The 18711-nt window shown below is 43.2% G+C and overlaps 1 protein-coding gene across 2 annotated transcripts in view; it reads right to left on the minus strand.

Annotated features, from left to right (window-relative positions):
* XYLT1 (xylosyltransferase 1) overlaps positions 1 to 18711 on the minus strand; it is a 183701-nt gene that overhangs the window by 28225 nt on the left and 136765 nt on the right. For both annotated transcript variants that reach the window (XM_084536741.1, XM_084536742.1), the window contains exon 5: positions 9889 to 9969. In XM_084536741.1, the coding sequence (XP_084392867.1) occupies positions 9889 to 9969 (81 nt within the window). The remainder of the gene's footprint in view (positions 1 to 9888; positions 9970 to 18711) is intronic.

Below are 18711 nucleotides of genomic sequence, written 5' to 3' on the forward strand. Positions count from 1 at the left end.
CTTGCTTGTTACCCATTTATGTTTCTTGGGAACCAACGGGACCTGGTGTATTTTAGATCTGCCAGAAGCTGAATGGTCCTGCCTGAGGATGCAGCAGGTTGTCCTAGCGAGCCTAGGCTGTACTGCTGGCACGCAGAGCTGAACTGCATACCCAAATGGAAGAGGTGGATGAGGCATTCTTTTTTCTCCAGACTCTCTTCTTGGATGATCAGTGTTACTAGCTGCTCTGGCAATAGCAATTTTGGCACTCAGGGAAGCAAGAACTTACTCTAAGCATACTGGATATTACCTGAGGGAAAGCAAAAGGTGCTATCTGTATGCTGTGTAAGCTCTGTCAAGAAATCAAAACCCCTCAAACACTACAAACAGTTCATAAAGATCCTTGACTAGCCATCCAACAATGCTTGCAGCAGCCATCTCTGAGAAGAAAGGTGAGCAGATGGAGGTCAAAAGCATGACCACATGACCTCCTTTGTTTCTAGTCTAATGCTGTATTTCATTAGTTTCTTGTTATGCTCAACATAATACTGAAACTACTTTTTATGAAGGCATGCCAAGCTTCAGAAAGAGCAATGAAATGCAAAGATGGTGATTTTCCCCTTATCTCTTTCTTAGGTTTTGTAGGACACCTAGCAGGGAAAACTCCTGAATTAACGTTAAAAAAAAGAACACAATAGTATTAGCAATAGCATGTCATTAATCTTAGTCAACGTGGACAACTTCTGATGCTTTCTGAAATCCTGAATTTCAGGTAATACTGGCATACCTCTGACAACTGTAATTGTACTTGCCAGGGCAATGACATATAATTGTATCAACATATGGTTAGCCAAATGCAATGGAGATTGCCATCAGATGAAGACACTTGACCTTTCTCCTGATCTAAGGCAAACAACAGGAGGAAAATAATGATGATATCAAAAGAGAGTCAACCAGGAGAAACTAAAATTAAAATAAAACCAGGGTTAAGAAAAAGAATTTTATTTTACATTAAGACCACAGAATGCTCCATCTAAGACATGTTATTCTTTTAATTTTATTAACTCTGCATCAAAAGCCTCTAACTGTGAGGTCGCATTGCACTTTCAAGTAACCAGCAAGCAAAGCGTAACATCACTGCATCTTGCCAGCATGCAGTGAGTTCACCAGCCAGGCAGCTACGGATCTGAGCGGTGTTGTTTCTGCCCTAACGGTCTCAGGATTTACAAGATTCCAGATAAATATTTTTAGTTTAAAAAACAACAACAACACAAAACAAACAAACAAAAAAAGCACTTTTTGCAGCCCATGGTCTGTTACCCTGAGTATAGCTTGTTAACTGTCCAGACAGCTCACGATGGCAATGTATCTTAGGAAACTCCTCTTATTTTGCTGTCTATTTAAATATTTATAAATTCATTTCAGATGAGACTCTAGGATTGTATAACACATGGTGCATTTGTAAGGCATTTAACACACACTCCTATAACACGAATATAAACACACAGCTCAGCTCTTGCAGTATGTTTCACTGCTAATAAATACTGCCGCAGTTACCTACTATCAGCAAAGATATCGCTATCAACTATCGCCCTTTTGAAGAGTTTTCTCCAAGTGATACTGCGTGCTGCAGCGACACTGAGACTCCCACTACTGGATGCTCACACTGTAAGATCTTAAGAGTCCTGCTGCTTTTTATTTTCCAAAGTCTATGAATGAGTAACACTTGCTTAAGCACCAGAAGCAATCAGGTTGCAACACCTTCCTTATCAGCAAAGGTTTTGGTCTAGAAAGGATATGCTATTAAGTCAAAAAGGTTCTTCCTGTATGTTTCTTGTTTCTGGCCTCTTGCCTAGAAAACTTCCTGCCAAGGTTTTGCTGTTCACCAGGTGTACCTACCGAGACCTCACTATCATTACTCTCTGCACTAGAATAAGAACTATGAACAAAAGCTACCAATACATCAGCAAAACTATTCATCACAGGTCTGAAGTCAATGTCCAAGCAAGGAAGGACCTGCAGTGCTTGAAGCTCAACTCATACCATGACAGAATTCTTGTTCATGTCTGTGGACAAACTCTGCACGTTGCTCTGACCGTATCTACTCCTCTTTCAACTCCCTTTAGACAAACATTTGAAGACGTCAGATATATTTGGTGGGAAAAGTCAAGTAAATATTTCTATGGCTATACGTTCACGAGTGACTGCTTGCTGTCAGTGTTTGCACAGCCTCCTTGGAAACTCTTAGTGGAGCCAATCCGTCAGGGAGCATAAAACAGTAACTTGCAATTGAGGTGACCAGGTAGAAAGCACAGAACAGTAATTTGACAGTCCTGGGGGCAACGCTTGCAACAAACAATTTGTGAGCAATCTCTAGGCTACAATATATCTCCATAAACCAATCACTGAATATTTCTTTGTAATAAGCAAGTTCATAAAATCCAAATCTGCACAGAGCAGTCTCATTCCCTGCCCAGAGATCCTGGTCTCCATTGCAGACATGAAGAAATTCCAGCCAACTGAGACACAACCCTGAGTTCACCCCATTTCCATGAGTAACTGTTCCACAAAGGGTTACACAGTACTCAAAAAATCTGAAATAATTAACAGCTGGGTATTTAAGCACAGTGTCCACACAGTGCCAGAGAAGCATCTGCTTTCCTAAAAATGTGGTCTTGCAGCATGTTTCACTCTTTTGGTTGTGCTCAATACCTCCAGGGCTAACCCCCCACCTCCCAAAATGGAGTTGAACCAAAAAGGGGAATAATGTTAAAAAGCAGTAGTACCTAATTTGTCTGTCAAGATTAGGAATAATTCCTCCTGGTACAACTGGCAATTGGGTGTGCAGGAAGTACATAATTCAGAATGCCTGCTGTTTGAGAAGGGTAGGAAAAAACTCTTGGTATAGAAAAAATAGATGGAAGAAAAGAGCAGGGGAAATAAAACACATAACCCACTCTCCAGTGTGCTTAAATTGCGGCATCCTGAATACAAATGTTACGAGGTGAAAAGCAGAATTACTTCTTATCTTTCTTTAATTCTCTCACTCTGAAGAAAATATTATGAACACAATAGTACCCTAACAATCCCTTAAGCTTTAATGCCACTACACAAACATACATAAACAAAATTATAAAGACTGGATTTGCTTTAGTAAGACTGGACTTATTTCACATGCATAAGCCAAACCTGTAAGCAAGCACACAAACCGAAATGCTTTTGGTAGTTTTGCCCACAGTGCTCAATGCTCAGAAGTTGACTAGGCACATAGGGGAAATATTGCTTTTCTTAATACCATCACTATCAGTCATTTGTCTCTCTGTGTCCTACAGCACGAGCACTGCACTGTGTGGAGCAGCACCAGCACAGACTTTGGGAGGACCGGGGTCCAGTTCAGAGCAGAGAACAGAGGTGACACAGCCAAGGAAAAGAAGGCAGCGCTACGAGATGCAGTTAGTGACATTACTCCCTGCCAGTTCTTTGGGAACCTAGGAGCTGGGCTGCAAGAAATTATGAGATCAAACAGCTATATCAGAAGAATTTTCTGACAATCTGCATTACCACTGTGGTTTCCAATATATGTTTAAGCAGTTTTCAACTCAGGGTGCAAGTAAACCATCTGTGTTCAGACAGCAGGTCTGATACCACAAATGCTGGACAATATGAGATTTTGATTTTGTACAGTGTAGCAAAAATAGTACAGTATTTTGAATTGCTCTTTCAAGCTTCAAGTCTACGTTGAAATATTCTGTTACATGTGATCCTTCTCAAGCAAGGACATCTTTATAGAAACCAAACATATCACGTTTAGGGCATTCTACAAGAGGTGCTGCTGAAAGGTGATGGATACACATTTTATCTGGCCATTATTCCGTATCTGTAAGGACATAATTGGATTTTTCAAGCTTTGTAATAGAGTCCTCATACTCTACATAAATGGTTTCTGTTTCTTTCATATGCAATTTCCTCAGCCTACCCAGTCAATGCTTCAATCACATCACATCTCCACGTGACGTTTAGAAGACATTCCTCACGATACCGTCTTCTCATCCACCCTTTCCTAAGAGTTAACTTGCACTGGTTTTGAAAATCCAAATTTCCATCTGCTGGAAAACTCTCCTTCAGAGAAAGTCTTAAAAAAAATTAATGCTTCTTAATGTTTTAATGTTGAGGGTCAGGGAGCAAACTCTTCAAGTGTTCCAAAAATAAAATCTACAACTGTTTTTAGTGTAGGAAACTTGCAGAGATTATTTTTGCAGTAATGACTCCTGTAGGCATTGCCTTGTTTTGACAACAGTCTCATAAGTCCCCTGTGAGTACATTGCTCAAGAGGGACCTTCAAAGAGTTGCCTCTGCATTTCCACCACTCCTCACTCCAGGATCTTTTAAGAAACATGGGAATGGGTTTTACAAGGACAAAATAGTAATGGCGTACTCTCATAATCTGAGAGTTCACAACTCAAGTTGTTTTTTTCTTTTCTTTTTTTAATATAAAATAAGCAAAACAGGGAGAAAACTGCAAATAATAGCATGCAGAGATACAGCATAAATTCACCACAGACACACTGAATGATACGAAAGCTGACATTTTGCCATCTGTTTGTCACCAATAAATGTCTTCCCCAGATGATTTCTTCTCCCCTCACCTCCTCTTCCCAACACCCACACAACCGAGCAGTCCCCACCTGGGAACACTGCTGGGACGGAGCAGCTGAGCTTGAAGTCATCTTGTCCATGAGATGCTGCTGCTGGAGCAGCTACGGCACACAGTTCTGCTACTACATGATTAAAGAACAAAAAGGAAATGGGGATTTGAACTGTCCAAGTGATGGGGGCAAGTAAGTGTGAGTTGCTTCTACATGGATTTTCAAGCTGCCAAATCAGGCTATTAATCTCTGTTTACCAGCGGGTAAAACAGGACCATCAATATCTGGCAAACTTAAAAGGATGCTCCCTGCTATAATTATTTTATAAAACGTTTCAGGATCTTGGAGGAAAGGACAAAAATGTTATTACTTACATGACTGAAAATGAATTCTGAAGCTGAACGCTCTCAGATAGCAATCAGATTTCTGATTAATTTACTGGTACCTCAATTTTCACATCCTTCCCACCCCACTACGTAAGTTATTGCTACTTCAAACCTTCTCACTTACTGCACCTTCCTGAACTGGTGGATGGTCTTACTTGAATACTCTACCAAGACTAATAAATTCAAGTAGAACAATCCATTTTCCCCACACGTCAAGACATATGGCTGCTTTTACTGCATCTTCCTACCATCTTTAACCTATTTTTTGTTTTCCTTTGCATTGGCCGCTTAGCATTGTTTCCAAAAACAGAGCAGGAAAAAAATGTCCTACAAGGAGGCAAATCATCAAGCTGAAGCAGTAAAGGCTTTATGGCACTCCTAACACTTTCCATAAAGCAAGAGGGAACACATGAAAGTTAGCTGTAACATCTAAAATTTTTATGTGCGGTCTTTTTGCATAGAAGATGCATGTTGCTATTTCAGTCCCTACAGTTCACACGCAACTGTTGGGTTGAACTACTTACAAGCAAAAATAGATCTTTCTAGTCAGTGCACTTCAGAATACTTAAGTGTTAGGAAAAAAAAAATAACGAAAAAAAAAGCACAGGAGAGCAAAATTTAGGCCAAATGAACCACCAAATACTTTGCATGAACAGGAAGGTAAGCTCTGCTGGGAGCTAAGTGGTTAAAATATTCTGACAGTAAGGATAATAAATCAATTTTTTCCTAGTGTTTGAGTACTTACAGGGTGGTTCATCAACACAGCAATGCACAATAGCATTTACTGTGGGACACATTTCCTAACTGACCACCAGACCACGATTAACCCTCTGTACAGAAGGCCAAGGAACAGTGTATGCCAGAATGGAAAACAGGCATGTCCTAAAGGGTGGTGAAACAAACAGGCATAGCAGAACCAGAATGAAAGAGGTGAAGATTTGGGGAACATGGTCTGGCCCTTCAGGAGTTAAGGTCTCTAACCTCTGAGAACCGGGCTGGACTCACGATGCTCCTTACTAAAAGCTGAACAGTTCAGCACAGCAACTCCAAAAGTATCTGGAAACCAGCAGCCAGAAAGAAGACAACACAACTGGGAAGAACAGCATTACTGAGGAGATCAAAGAACATAAGAAAAGAACCCAGATTCAAACCACACTTTTAATGGCCTTTCCCTTAGCTGTTTGTATTCTGCCTCTGAGCTCCAGATTCTGCTAAGATTTAACAGCATCCAACCTTTCCAGCATGCTTACACTGCTCCCAAATGACTGCTGTGGCAAGTTTTTTTTTTTTTTTTTAATTTCTTGCCTGTCATCGAAGATGTCACATTTGACTGTCTTTATATTTTATAATGCATCAGCCAGGTGCTGTTCCTGCCAAAAAAATAACAAATCTTCAGGGTGTTCCAAATTGGTACAGCTTACAGAACTACTCGGTTGTTCTTTGGCTTTAATAGCCTAGGACACTGAAAAGAGGAGAAAATGTTGCCCACTAAGTGCTACGCACCGACTCCAGCCATTGTACGCAATCTCACTTCATACATCTAACTCTCTAAGGAAATAATGCTTCTCCAGCTGAGTTAAGGAGCCATTTCCACGTCTGTTCCCTTTTCTGAAGCCACTAAACGAAAATCAGAGCGATGCACTTTTTAATGACTTTGGCATAACTAAAAGAAAACTTCACTCTATAAAAGGAAGCCTGCTTTCTCTCCTTATTTGGCAGTAAAGCATGTACTGATTGTGAACATGGCTTGAATACAAAGTACATTGTAATTGAGCTGTATGAGCATTTCAGTTTTAAGATGGCACTTCTAATCTTTTTCTCTTCTTTGTGTGATCCAAAGACTATGACGACTTAATTCAGAGAATATGCAGTGGTTTACAAGGCAGACTTAGTTGAAAAGCTTATTTTTTAGGAGCCATATACACGAGCAACTTAAAATAGAAAGATGCAGGAGATGTATGTAATGTTCAGTGAATTTTAAATGCCGAGGTCCTACATTATTAGTTTACCATGTTGTGAGAAAAACACCTCAGAACAGTAAAATTATCATTGTACATGGGGTGTCAGTCCATCTAATCTAGTGTCCTCTCCCTTATCATGGCTTCCGTGACAGCCCTCTTAGAGAAAAAGCCCTGCTCAAGTCTGTTTAGAGATGGGATGTCCCTGGAGAAAGTTCTGTCCCATTGCCCAATAAGTGGAGATTGGCTTGTGTCTCAAATCCTTTCCTAAAGTGGTCTCTTCGGGCTTTGTTTTTGTTGCCAAACCTTGAGACTGTCAGACTGCTGCTTCTAGCTCTTGTTCATACCATTCACCCCAGCAGATACTTGCTTTCCACAGGGTCGTGACAAGGCAAAGGAAATGGTAAAACTTAAAAAGTAACTGGACAAATTGAGAGAAAACCAAAAATTAACAACAACAAAGTAACAATCCACATCCTTGACTCTTAAAAAAGAAAGTGTCACCAAGCTTGGCAGTGGAAATTCCCCAACCAGAGACCCTGGGAGGCTGGGGGAACGCAGCAGGGAAGCACCACCACCTGCTGTAGGCAGCGGCCCATGGGGGGACAGGACAGCCCTTGGGCTCAGCCCACCTGCCCACTCTTACACCAGGTATTTGAGTTCAAGAGTTCTACTAACTGCTACCTACAGGGCTAAACCTCACTGGCACAACCACTGCTTTCACACCTCGGATATAAAATGGAAATCAGTTGGCAATTGTTTGTGAAATGTGCAGGGCAGACAGTGTGTTTCCACAAGCCTGAGTTCCTGGAGCACCAAAACAGAACGATCAGGCTGCACATCTTCACATCAAATGCAATTTCCCTCTCAAGATGTAGATGTAGAGCTGGAAATCCACCCGCTACACAAAGGTCTACTTTGTGATCAGCTTTTGACACCCATGGAGTTAACTTTTACCAAACAGCAATATTACTCAGAGGACTCTGCAGCTGTGCTGGCTCAAGCACTGTCTGTGCAGATACTGGGGCATGCAGGAGGAGGGGAGCCAGCATATCACCCCAGCATGTCACCCCAGTCTTTCCCCCCTGAGTACCAACCCAGCGTATCACCCCCCAAAAACCTTGGGGAGCTGCCAAGGGGCAATGTGAAAGGATCCATTCAGGCAGGGGCCAGGAGCAGGAGCACTTATGAGATTCACGGAGTACACAGGCAGAGGAGGCAAAACTTCCCTGGCATCCCATGTGATGCTTCCTGATGCACAGAGAGCTTCTGTTAGAAATCCGGGAGAAAAAATAAAACTTGATGATGTGTTGTAATAGGCTAAAAGGTATTTAACTGTTTATGGAGTAAAAGAGAACCACTGAACTAATAAATGGGTGGTTATTACTCTGAGCAGAGGACAAGTGGCATATTAGCTCATTTTATCATTAAATTAATACCAGATTAGTGTGTTTAATTGACCTAGATTGTTCTAACCTAGCTGAGGTTGGCATGTTCCAACCAGCTTGTTGCAGGCACGTCATAATTCATTAGTTATTTCCTTAGCCAGCTCAGGGAATTGGAGAAGAATTGGGTGCACCGGAGGGGCAGGAAGGCATAAGGGACTGATGGCTTGTCCCCGGCCGTTTCTCCTTCCTTTTTAACGCAGCGCTGCTGTCGATCACTGCTGCCAGCCAGAGCTGAGCCTGCCAGTCACTCCGACACTCTGCATTTCCCAGGCTAGGGACTCTCCTGGGAAAAATGTTGATTCTGATTTAAATATTATTCCTCACAGTGCTATTTTCACTACCTGCTACAGAATTTCTGCATGCACAAGATGAATGCTCATGAGGACTTCATTTAAACCAGAACATGACAGAATTGATAAATCCAGTGACAAGAGCAAGAGTCGTCAAGAGGAGAGACCTGTACACTATTCTACCTAGCCGCGGCGCTGAACATGCGACTTGATGTCTCACATTCTCTCTGTACATTATCTGAACCCAGCCTTACAGCATGCTTGACATTTTACAGAATAAAGAGATGACCCAGTGACCCAGGCGGAATAAAACCATATTTTTTGGTGCAAAGCTACTGGGACTCAGCATGTGGAGTCACCGCAACTGATGCAGGATACGTGTTATGGGACAGAGCTATCAATAAAGAGGAAAAGAGGAGCACCACAATCAAATGAGAAAGGTTTTCCAGCTGCAGAGGTTGTTTAAAGCTTCAGAAATGTGATGTTTGGTCACTGCTGCTCGCTGAAAGTACAGAGGTATAGGCATTACCATTGAGCTGTGGGAAAGGGCACATCCCACAGCTCACAGAGACGCTCTGCTTGCACAAGCCTTTGCTGCAGACCCCCTTTTTTTGGAAATTTTACTATGGCTGATAAACCATCTCTGTGAGAGTGGTCAGCAAGGTGCTGTGCAGACCTGGAACAGCTATTTTTGTCTAATTACTCGTCTGTGTGTTCCCAGGGCATGAAATGATAGGGTTTCTGGAGCTTCCAAATGGCTCTAGATGCTTGCTTAGGCATAGCTTGTAATACTATCAACTTCTGAGAAATGAGTCAGAAAGCTATCATTTTCACATGTAAAAACTGTTTAGCACAGAAGCACTGGAGACGAGAACAAAGAAAAATCTCATGTGCTCACCTCCTCCCCAAGTACAGCTCCTGAAACTGCCACCTGTGACAGACCCTGAGCAGGGAGCAAGCCCAGCCTGCTTCCCGTCTCCCTCTCCACAAAAGCATCTTTACAAGCTGACCGTCAGGAGGAGCCACTCCGGACCAACAACTGTTCTCAGAAGCAGGTCTGCTTCTCTTTGCTGGAGCAGGGATTTCTTAACTTAGGTGACACTGAAGAGCAGTTGCTGTGCAAAAACTCCCAGTGATGCAGGAGGAAAGAAAATAAATAGCAGAGGAACGGGCCAGCTTACCTTGCATTGTCCCTGCCGTGTGACTTCAAGAAGTTCATATCACGGTATCTGGACAGGAATGCTACTAGCTGGTCATTTGTCCTGGGAGAGAAAGAACAAAAGATGTACAAATTACATAGTGAAAAGTACTATCTTTACAATAATTTATGCACTTCTTATTCTCATTTGGAGACCATCTGCAGAAGGAAGCAGTTGCTGAAACACTTCCATCCTGTTGCTAAACTCCACTTTCTCCCTGTACCCAGAAACATGTGCTTGGAAAGAAGTATGGCTTTATTATGTCTTAAAGAAATTCATATAAAATTTTGGCAGATGTTTTCAGCATTGTAACAGAGTATGTACTAAGTAATACTGTTCAGCACTTTTAAAGTAGGAAAAGCCAGCTGCGAGATGACTGGACTGACAGCCCTGTTTTATATACTTTGCTAGATCTTTCCTGAGGAATTTGGTTAAGTATCTAATGGCATTTTGGTTGCTTTAGTCCTTGTAACAGAGAAGAGGCCAGGGTTGAACTGCATAAAGCAAGAGAATTTAGATGTGAAAATCCCAATAAAATTAATAGGAACAAAGTTATTTAGAAGGTTAATTCCAATTAATATGACTGGGAACTTGACACTGTATTTTCAGAATTTCAGCCAACATGTCCAAGAATGTATTTATGCTTGGCAGCTTTTGTGGTCTGTTACTTCTTCAACAATGCAGCAAAACTGTTCTCTGTTTCTCTAGGTCAGCATATTTAGGAAAAAAAGAATAAATCATATTAAAAAGATCTTCATCTCCTGAGTTACACTCAAAAACACAATGTTACAGATACAACAGCATTTAAGCAATGGTCTGTAATGGACTTGATGGCAAAAAAAACTAAGATAAGCCAGCTGTCAACAGACAGTACCTTGAAAACATTTTATTAGCATAAGACACAGAAAATCAAGTTAAACAAGATTTCTGTACAAAATGCATTTAACTTCTGAGGTCAGGCTGCAACAACTGGGAAATGTTATCAGACTGGTAACCTCTCTCCACTTCTCAAAAGCCCAAATTCTTCTGTCGTCACAGGTAGCATGTCACTATTGAACTGATGAGTAAAAAGCAAGTTAACCATCGATTTTAGCTGGACCAAACGGAATGTCTGTCCATCAGTCAGCCTGTGTGACCAGGCTGCAGGAGCCTGAGTCCCTCCTTCTACACTCACTCATCTGAGCTTTAATACCTGCCAGGGTCAGGCTCTGCATCTCAATTTGGCTACCCCAGAAAACTGCTTTCTGTATAGTAAGCTGTGCAGATTTTCACATTTGCTGCTCCAGTGACTCTCCATCTTACTGGGATGAATAGGCATTTAGTGAATTTACTTAGCAATGCTTCCACATGAAATGGTTTCAATGGCTGACATCTTTGGGTGAGTTTCTAGGCAAAAGCTGGCACATAAAGATGATCTTTAGAAATATAACAAAGTTTGGAAGTGCTTGAGCCTCAATTTTCTTACAGGACAAAAATCAAATCAACCGAAGGAACACCACTCAATAAAACACCATTTATAGATTGCTCACCTACCTACAGCGTGCTGCTGAGCAGTGCTCTACCAAATATACTTGGACTCGGGCTGCTATGCAAGCTTTTTAATCGTTCTCACTTTTTAGATACCTCTTATGAATGCCCACCTGGGTTTTAGCTCTCAAAATAATTAATAACTGACATCTTTCCACTCCTTGAAAACAATGGTGGCATCATGCTTCTAACTTTTATTAAAATATTTTTTAGAAAATAACTTTACACAGTTTTACTCTTTGTCATGTAAGTATGCTTCTTTTTGTGTGTTGACAACATGGAAATAAAACACCACATTTCCACTTGGTAAAACATTCTAGCTATTTGACATTCAGATTTATGCGGTCAACCAATTCTGTGCTCAGCATGGGAGCGCAGTGAATTTCTATTAAGCTTTCATTCAAAACACTTCTTCTGGCCCCGACACCACGAGGATGCTGCGTGCCACCTCCAAATTATTCCACCGCACCATATTAAAAAGAAAATCAAAGGTATTCAACACGCCACAGATGCCAATGCGGCTGCTAAAATCCTCCTCACCACCTCGGAAACTTTGCCTTCAGGGGTATATTTCCTAAACGCCCCTGGCACAGGCTGCTGCCATCCTTCGTCATGCACGGTGGCAGCGCCGTCACTGTGCTGCTGGCACTCGCTACTGACAATGCCTCTGGCACGCGTTGAGCAATACTAAAGGCGTGGGCCTATTTTTAATCTAAGTGAGGCAATGGAAAGCCGAGATTTCCAGCCGAACACATCACTGGGAGCAACATCAACTCCACAATGCCAAATTAAATTCTGCTGGAGCTCCATAAATTTCAGGGATAATTCACTGAGCGTAAACCTGGCACAAAAGCCTTTACTAACCATCACAGCACAACAAAAAGTAACAAGGACAGCATATTCCCAGTATTTCCTTCCTAAGGAGGAAATGAGAAAGTCACGGGGATAAGGGAGAGCAGTTCATGCTAATATGCACACTAATATACATATTACACTTCTATCAGTGTCCCTAGTGTGTAGCAGCATGAATACAGATGTAGGAAGAAGTCTTTCTGGAGTCGGTGCGTGAGGCTGGAGGTGATGAACGCATTCGCACAGCTCCCACTTTTATTTCCTTCTGTCACTACGCTAATTCGGAGGGCGAGGCACCCGGGAGAAGAATTACTCAGCTGAGTACCTGTGCAGTTAGCAGGGAGGGAACGTTAGAGTAGGAAGGGGAGAGGAAATGTGCTGGTTTTCAGACATGCAGCACGTGGAGAGGAAAGGGGAAAGCAAACCTCCCAGGAATGCCAAGTGTGGAGAGAGACTGCGTGTGGGTGGGTGTCCGTGAGAGGAAGAAAAGCAAAGACTGCAGAGGAAACAAGGCGTTTTTGATTTCACCGATGAAGAAGGACAGGTCGTCCAGCTGGGATGGTGGGCTCCATCTCCACCAGACCTTCACCAAAGTCCCTCTGCTCCTCTCCCGTGGGGTAAGGCTCAGGGGATGGATGGCCTCACACAAAGCAGCCTCAGGGCTGCCCATGACCTGGCCCCGGCACTGCCTGACCTGGGACCGTGGCTGAGCTCCCAGCCTGGGGCTCAGCCTAGGGTCAGGACCAAGGGCTGGAGGACCAAGAAAGGTAACAGTGAGACCTACAGCAAGAATGGAGCTCAGAAGAGATTACCCAAGAAGAGCAAGGCCAACCACTAGCGTTTTCTCACGAGCAGCCCTGGCCTGGGACTCAGGTGTCCCAGGGTGTAAGCAGCATCACCTGGGACTCAATAACTGCACATACATGGCTTAGCATCGCAGTAAATCAAAACACTGATCACAGCGTGTATGCTGGGAGCTGAACTGGAAAACGGGCAGCAAAAACACTGACGTGGTGTTTGCATTGTCTGGAGACCCTGGCAGCTTTGCCCGGGACACGGTACGAGCACCTCCCCACGCAGCACCACAGCCCAGTGCTGTGGAGAACAAAAGGCAGTGCTGGCCTCGCTGGCTTCAAACAAATCCACCAAGCCCTGGTGACTAATCCAAGCAAAGAGCAGAGATCCCCTTGGTTTACAGCTGTAAAAATAGATTAAGAAAGTGTTTGGAGATTCTGAGAAAAAGAAAAACAAGCAAATGTTACTTTTGGAAGATAGCGAAGGGTAACATGGATTCAGCAAGGTACTTTAACGCATGGGCAGCTTGAAGGATGTACAGGACAGCACCCACTTCAATGGGACTATTCACAAGACAAAACTTACACAATTGCTTAACAGTTTAACTAAGTTGGATCCAATGTTCAGAAACTTTTGGCAGCACACACATATGGGAACAATTAGCTTGATTCTGTGTGGGAATTGGATGAAAAAAAGAGCAACTTCTGTACCTCTGTTTCTGTGCAGTATCTGTCCAGGCTGAACTGGAGATTAACAGCCTCACCAACGAGCCAGCAGGAATGGTTTGTGCGTTTGTGACACTGCAGGGCATGGGAGCTGGGCAAGCAGCACCCAGTCATTAATATGAATTACACACTGATCTCTTCCCACTGCACAAGCCAGAGCCCTACTGCAATTCTGTCCACACAGAACCCAGCTCTCTTGCACTGTGTTTTAAGATAACTGCTATAAGAGGGGAAATAATTAAGCTCTAAGTTATTGATTATACCAAACCCTTTTGGAAATGCAGTGGTGACACTAGGAGAAGGTTCCTCACTTGAATTTGTTAATGACATTCATGGCACCTATAACACACCTCGTACTTCGTGTAACACACACACACACAAATGTTTTCTGACCTGGTGTGGTTGTGGGAAAAAGATTAAGAAAAATATTAAAAGATCATTAAAGACTAAATAAGATCACAGTCCTCAACAGAGAGGAAGGCACATCTCGAGATGCTGAGCAGAAGGGGCACCAGCTGAACTTGGTGCAAGATCGTGTTCAGAGCTGCTCCCCGAAGCAGCAGCCTCCACCTGCTCCTTCCAGAAGGCTGCAACCCACCCCGTTTTCTGTTTCTAAGGGGGAAGGAGATGGAAATGGGTAACAAATGGGTGGAATAGGACAGCAGAATGAAAACAGCCATCTTCCAGTGCACTTGAACCTTGAAAGAGTTTTGGCTGCATCATCGTAAAGGGCTGTTCCTATTTGCCTTTTGTAACGTAAATGCTCACCCTGCCCTAAAACTCAGGACTTGTTAAATTGGTTTGATTACATTAAGGATAACCTAAAAGGACGAAGGTAAAATTCCCAACCTCTGGTTTACCCTTCAGAGCAATAGGAGAGAAAAGGTAACAGACAGTTTCAAGGCTCAGCATCAGGTGATGTCCCAGGTCCCATGTCATCTTCTGGAATCATTTTCTATTTATTTTTTTCCCCTATGTGTCTGCTGATGCACACAAACATCAGCACTGAGAAGTGCATACCGCTACCCCTTCCAGGCAGCTGTAACTCACTTTAATCACAGATGTGGTTATGTGTGAATTACGATGTTGGAATAGGAAAAGCTAGCAGAAGAAAATTAAAATGCAGCTTTAAAATTGTTTAAACCAGACCTGCTGTCCTAGCTCCACACTCCTCTAGATGCAAAGGGCAAAGCCTGCTGCAAGCACTGGTATCTTTGCAACTCCTCTCCCCAAGCAGCAATTTTGTCTGAATTGTGATTTTGGCTGGTAATGCTTTTGTCCCTGATGTAACGTTAACGTGTGGAAGAAGTCAATGTGGAGACTTTCCAGAGATTTTATCTCTTACACATTTTCCAATCTGGCAGGTAAAAAAAAATATCAATGCCCTTTTTATTGCTACACACACGGGAGCAAAGGAACTTTTAATTACCCCGACTGTGGACACAGTTCCTGCAAAATGAGCCTAAGCGTGCCGAGACTGGGACAAGTCACATCCCGGTCACAGCAAGTGCAAAATATTATGTAAGTGCATAATTAGCTGCAGCAACCAGTGCACCTAGAAACCCTTGCCACTGAACACACATTTATGGTGCTGCTGGCAATGCTGCCTAAATCTTAACTCTAAGATTTCTGTCATGTATTTACCTTATGTTGTGCCGTGATGCTGAGAGCTGGGTTGGTGTCACAAAGGCAGCTGAACAGCCAGAAACCAGAGTAACAAACAAAAAAAGGGGAGAGGGCATGGATAGGAGTGGGGCAAGAAGGCCAACTTTGTGTGAAGCAGCAATGAGGACCCTATGAAACAGATGAAGGATGATGGAGGCAAACACACAACCAGAAGTCAAGCCTGTCAGAGTTCACGAGGCATTTGGCTAACGCCCTCGATAACGAACTTTAATGTTTGGTCATCCCTGAAGTGGTCAGGCAGCTGGACTTGTTCCCTGTAGGTCCCTCCCAGCTGAACTGTTCTGTCCTCAACATGTAGACACGCACACAAGCCTCAAAGTAGAAGGGCCGATCACATTTGGTTTTGCTGCACTCTTCTCAATAAATTTTAATAATTGTGATCAAGCCCATTGATTTGAGTAAGTGATGAATTTAACTGTACCTAACGCATCGCTGTGAATCATTAGGACATGCCGTTGCGGCCAAGAGGCCAGTGGCAGGAGGCGAGTTCCTTTTGGGCCATCCCTGCCCCGGGACTGCCCTGGCTGGGGTGAGCCCTGCCCTGCTGCCCTCTCCCTTTGCTCAGGCTGGCTCTGCAGCCCTGCACCACCACAGGGCACAGAGGAAGGAGAGGGTAAACCCAGGCAAACTAACAAAAAAATACAACAATGGAACGGTTCTGCCAAAAAAAAGCAAAAACCTACAAGACCTCTTCCAGAAGGAAATGCTTACAGCAAGAGGATAAAACCACAAGGATGCAAGCAGAACAATGCAGTAAAACACCTCCCACTGCAGGATTTGGTTTTGTGACCCCAGATACCCAGCCTGGCCATCGTGTTGGTGCTGTCACCTCCATCCCTCGCCCCAGGAGGCAGTGTGAGAGCCCCGCCACTGCCCCAGGAGCATGACCCGTATGTACTTGGGATGAGGCCGTGGCAAGGAGAAAAGGCTCTGCTGTCTGAAATCACAAAGAAAAGGCTATATTTAGCCCTCGCTATCCATCACAGAATAAATATTAGCATTTGCTCAGAGAAGCTGATTCCCCTAAGAGCAGTCATTCATAGAACAGCATAAAAACGAGAGCGACAGACAGGGTTTTAGAGGCCAACTGCACATGGAAGGCTGCAGGTGACTTAATGCCTTTGCTTTAACAGCAGTTGTCTTAAATCGTTTGTTTTATCTTTCAAGCCAGGTTTAAGAGAGGTACAGGCTAACGGAGAAGTACTGCCCGTGCAGCCAGCTGGCCACAGCACTGCAGGGCTAAACACTGCCACCTGGGCAGGGAAATAACACACATGTGCCTCTGTATTGGGGTTATTTGGGATTGGGCTTATGCGTCAAGGGTTTGGCAGCAGGGGGCTGCAGTGGCCCCTGTGAGCAGAGCCCACAGCTGTGGTGGAGTCCAGCTGCCCATCAGGGTCAGGGTGTAATGCCCCAGGCTCCCAAAGCAGGAGTTTGGATGCCCCAGGTGCTGCTCTGTCACCCCGCAGGGCGCAGCCCCTCGCAGCGCAGCTCTGCCGGTGTTGTGCGACTCTCGGATGTTTTATTAGCAATACAACCATCTCTGCTGTACTTTCGATTACTGCTTCCCATTCAACCCCTGTCTGCCTCCTAAGGAACAGAAAAGAACTAACAGAGTCACAGGAGAGTGAAAGTCCTCTTTAAATGTCACACCGCTGAATGAACCTCGTCCTAGTGAGTACAGAACTGCTCGGGCACAAAAGAGATCTACGGAGAGAAAAGGAGAAAACTCCATTGTCTGCTTCCTGAGACACTCCACAACCCATTTTATAGGAATCCAGTGCTTCAGATGTCATTCATGAAATAAATAAATAAGCCTACTGCTGACAGGCAGCACACGCTTAAATGAAAATTCTGAAGAGACCATATATAAGAGAATTCCACCAAGGATTAATGAACAAATGTGATTAAAACTATCTCCAGCCCTGGACCGCAGCCAAAACGCTGCCAGCAGTATTTGATATGTAAATGCTTAAAACATTCGCTGTGTGCACAGTCGCTGATGCAAAGCATCTATAGAGAGTTCCTTCATCTAATTAGAGATATTGGCTTAGCAAACTTTGGAGTTTATAAAAACCCTCAACGTCTCATTATTCCTTTAAAATAGAATATTCATTTGTTTGGAATGTTTTCCAGCTATATCCCATGAAACCTTGAAATGCCTGTGGCTAATGAAAAACGCCAGCCCTGTATCAGCTAATAAACCCTTGGGCTTTTACGATAATAAAACACTCACCGCATGTACTCATTAAAACTTTTTAACTTGTTGCTTTTGACTTCCTTTCGCTACTTGCTAAGTTTAAAGTAATCTACTCAATTTCCGATTATTTTATAGCGCAGTTTCATCAGAAGTGCTTAAATTATAGAGGATCTTATCAACCACACCATATTACAGCACGTTAGCTGCGAGTCTGATCCAGGAAGGCATTTAACAGCACGTGCTTCCCTGTAGCACACTCATAACTCTTCTGAAACGATGCAGCTTCATGCTGTATTCCCATGAACCGCCTCCTGGGTAAGGGTCTGCATGTCTGTTTGTTAGGAAGCAGCACGTGCAGTGACTACGCTCACAATTAACAGTTAAGAGTTGTGCTTGAATTCATCTAAGATCTCTTAGTGTGTTTATTAAGGAGGCTTTGCCAGGGAGCTCAGCCCAGTTGTACCTCGGTTTGTCCATCTCTGCCATGGGAGCATCACACATCTTGCTGGTGGTTTGAGATTTAACTCACTAATGTTTTCAAAACATTAGTTTTAAAATGACATTTTCTGAGCACCCTTACCACTGCAACAAAAAATATAAAAATAGGGAAAAGATTAACCTGTAATGATGTGTGATGTGTAGCCATTTTCATCAATTTTAAAGCAACCTACATGCTTTATGTCAAAATTTTGAGATGCATTACTTAAAATACTGATTTCCTTTCATAAATTTGATTCTATATGATCTGTAAGCCTAGATAATACATGTGTTTAACAATGAATGCAATGAAAAAGCACTTGCATAACAAAAGCTTCCCAAGTTCCTTCAAAACGTGCAACTGCACAGACCCAGGCACACATGCAAGACCATCAAAGAACATCAACTAACTACATGCAGGACAAAGGCTTTCTTGAACCACCTGATGTTGGTGCACGCTCTACGTACTTCTCTATTTGAGTTTACGAACGATCAGCACATCACCACTACTATCTTTTTTTTTTTCCCGTCCTTCTCGCCCAG

Source organism: Aythya ferina, assembly GCF_964211825.1.
Source record: "Aythya ferina genome assembly, chromosome: 15".
Taxonomy (NCBI): domain Eukaryota; kingdom Metazoa; phylum Chordata; class Aves; order Anseriformes; family Anatidae; genus Aythya; species Aythya ferina.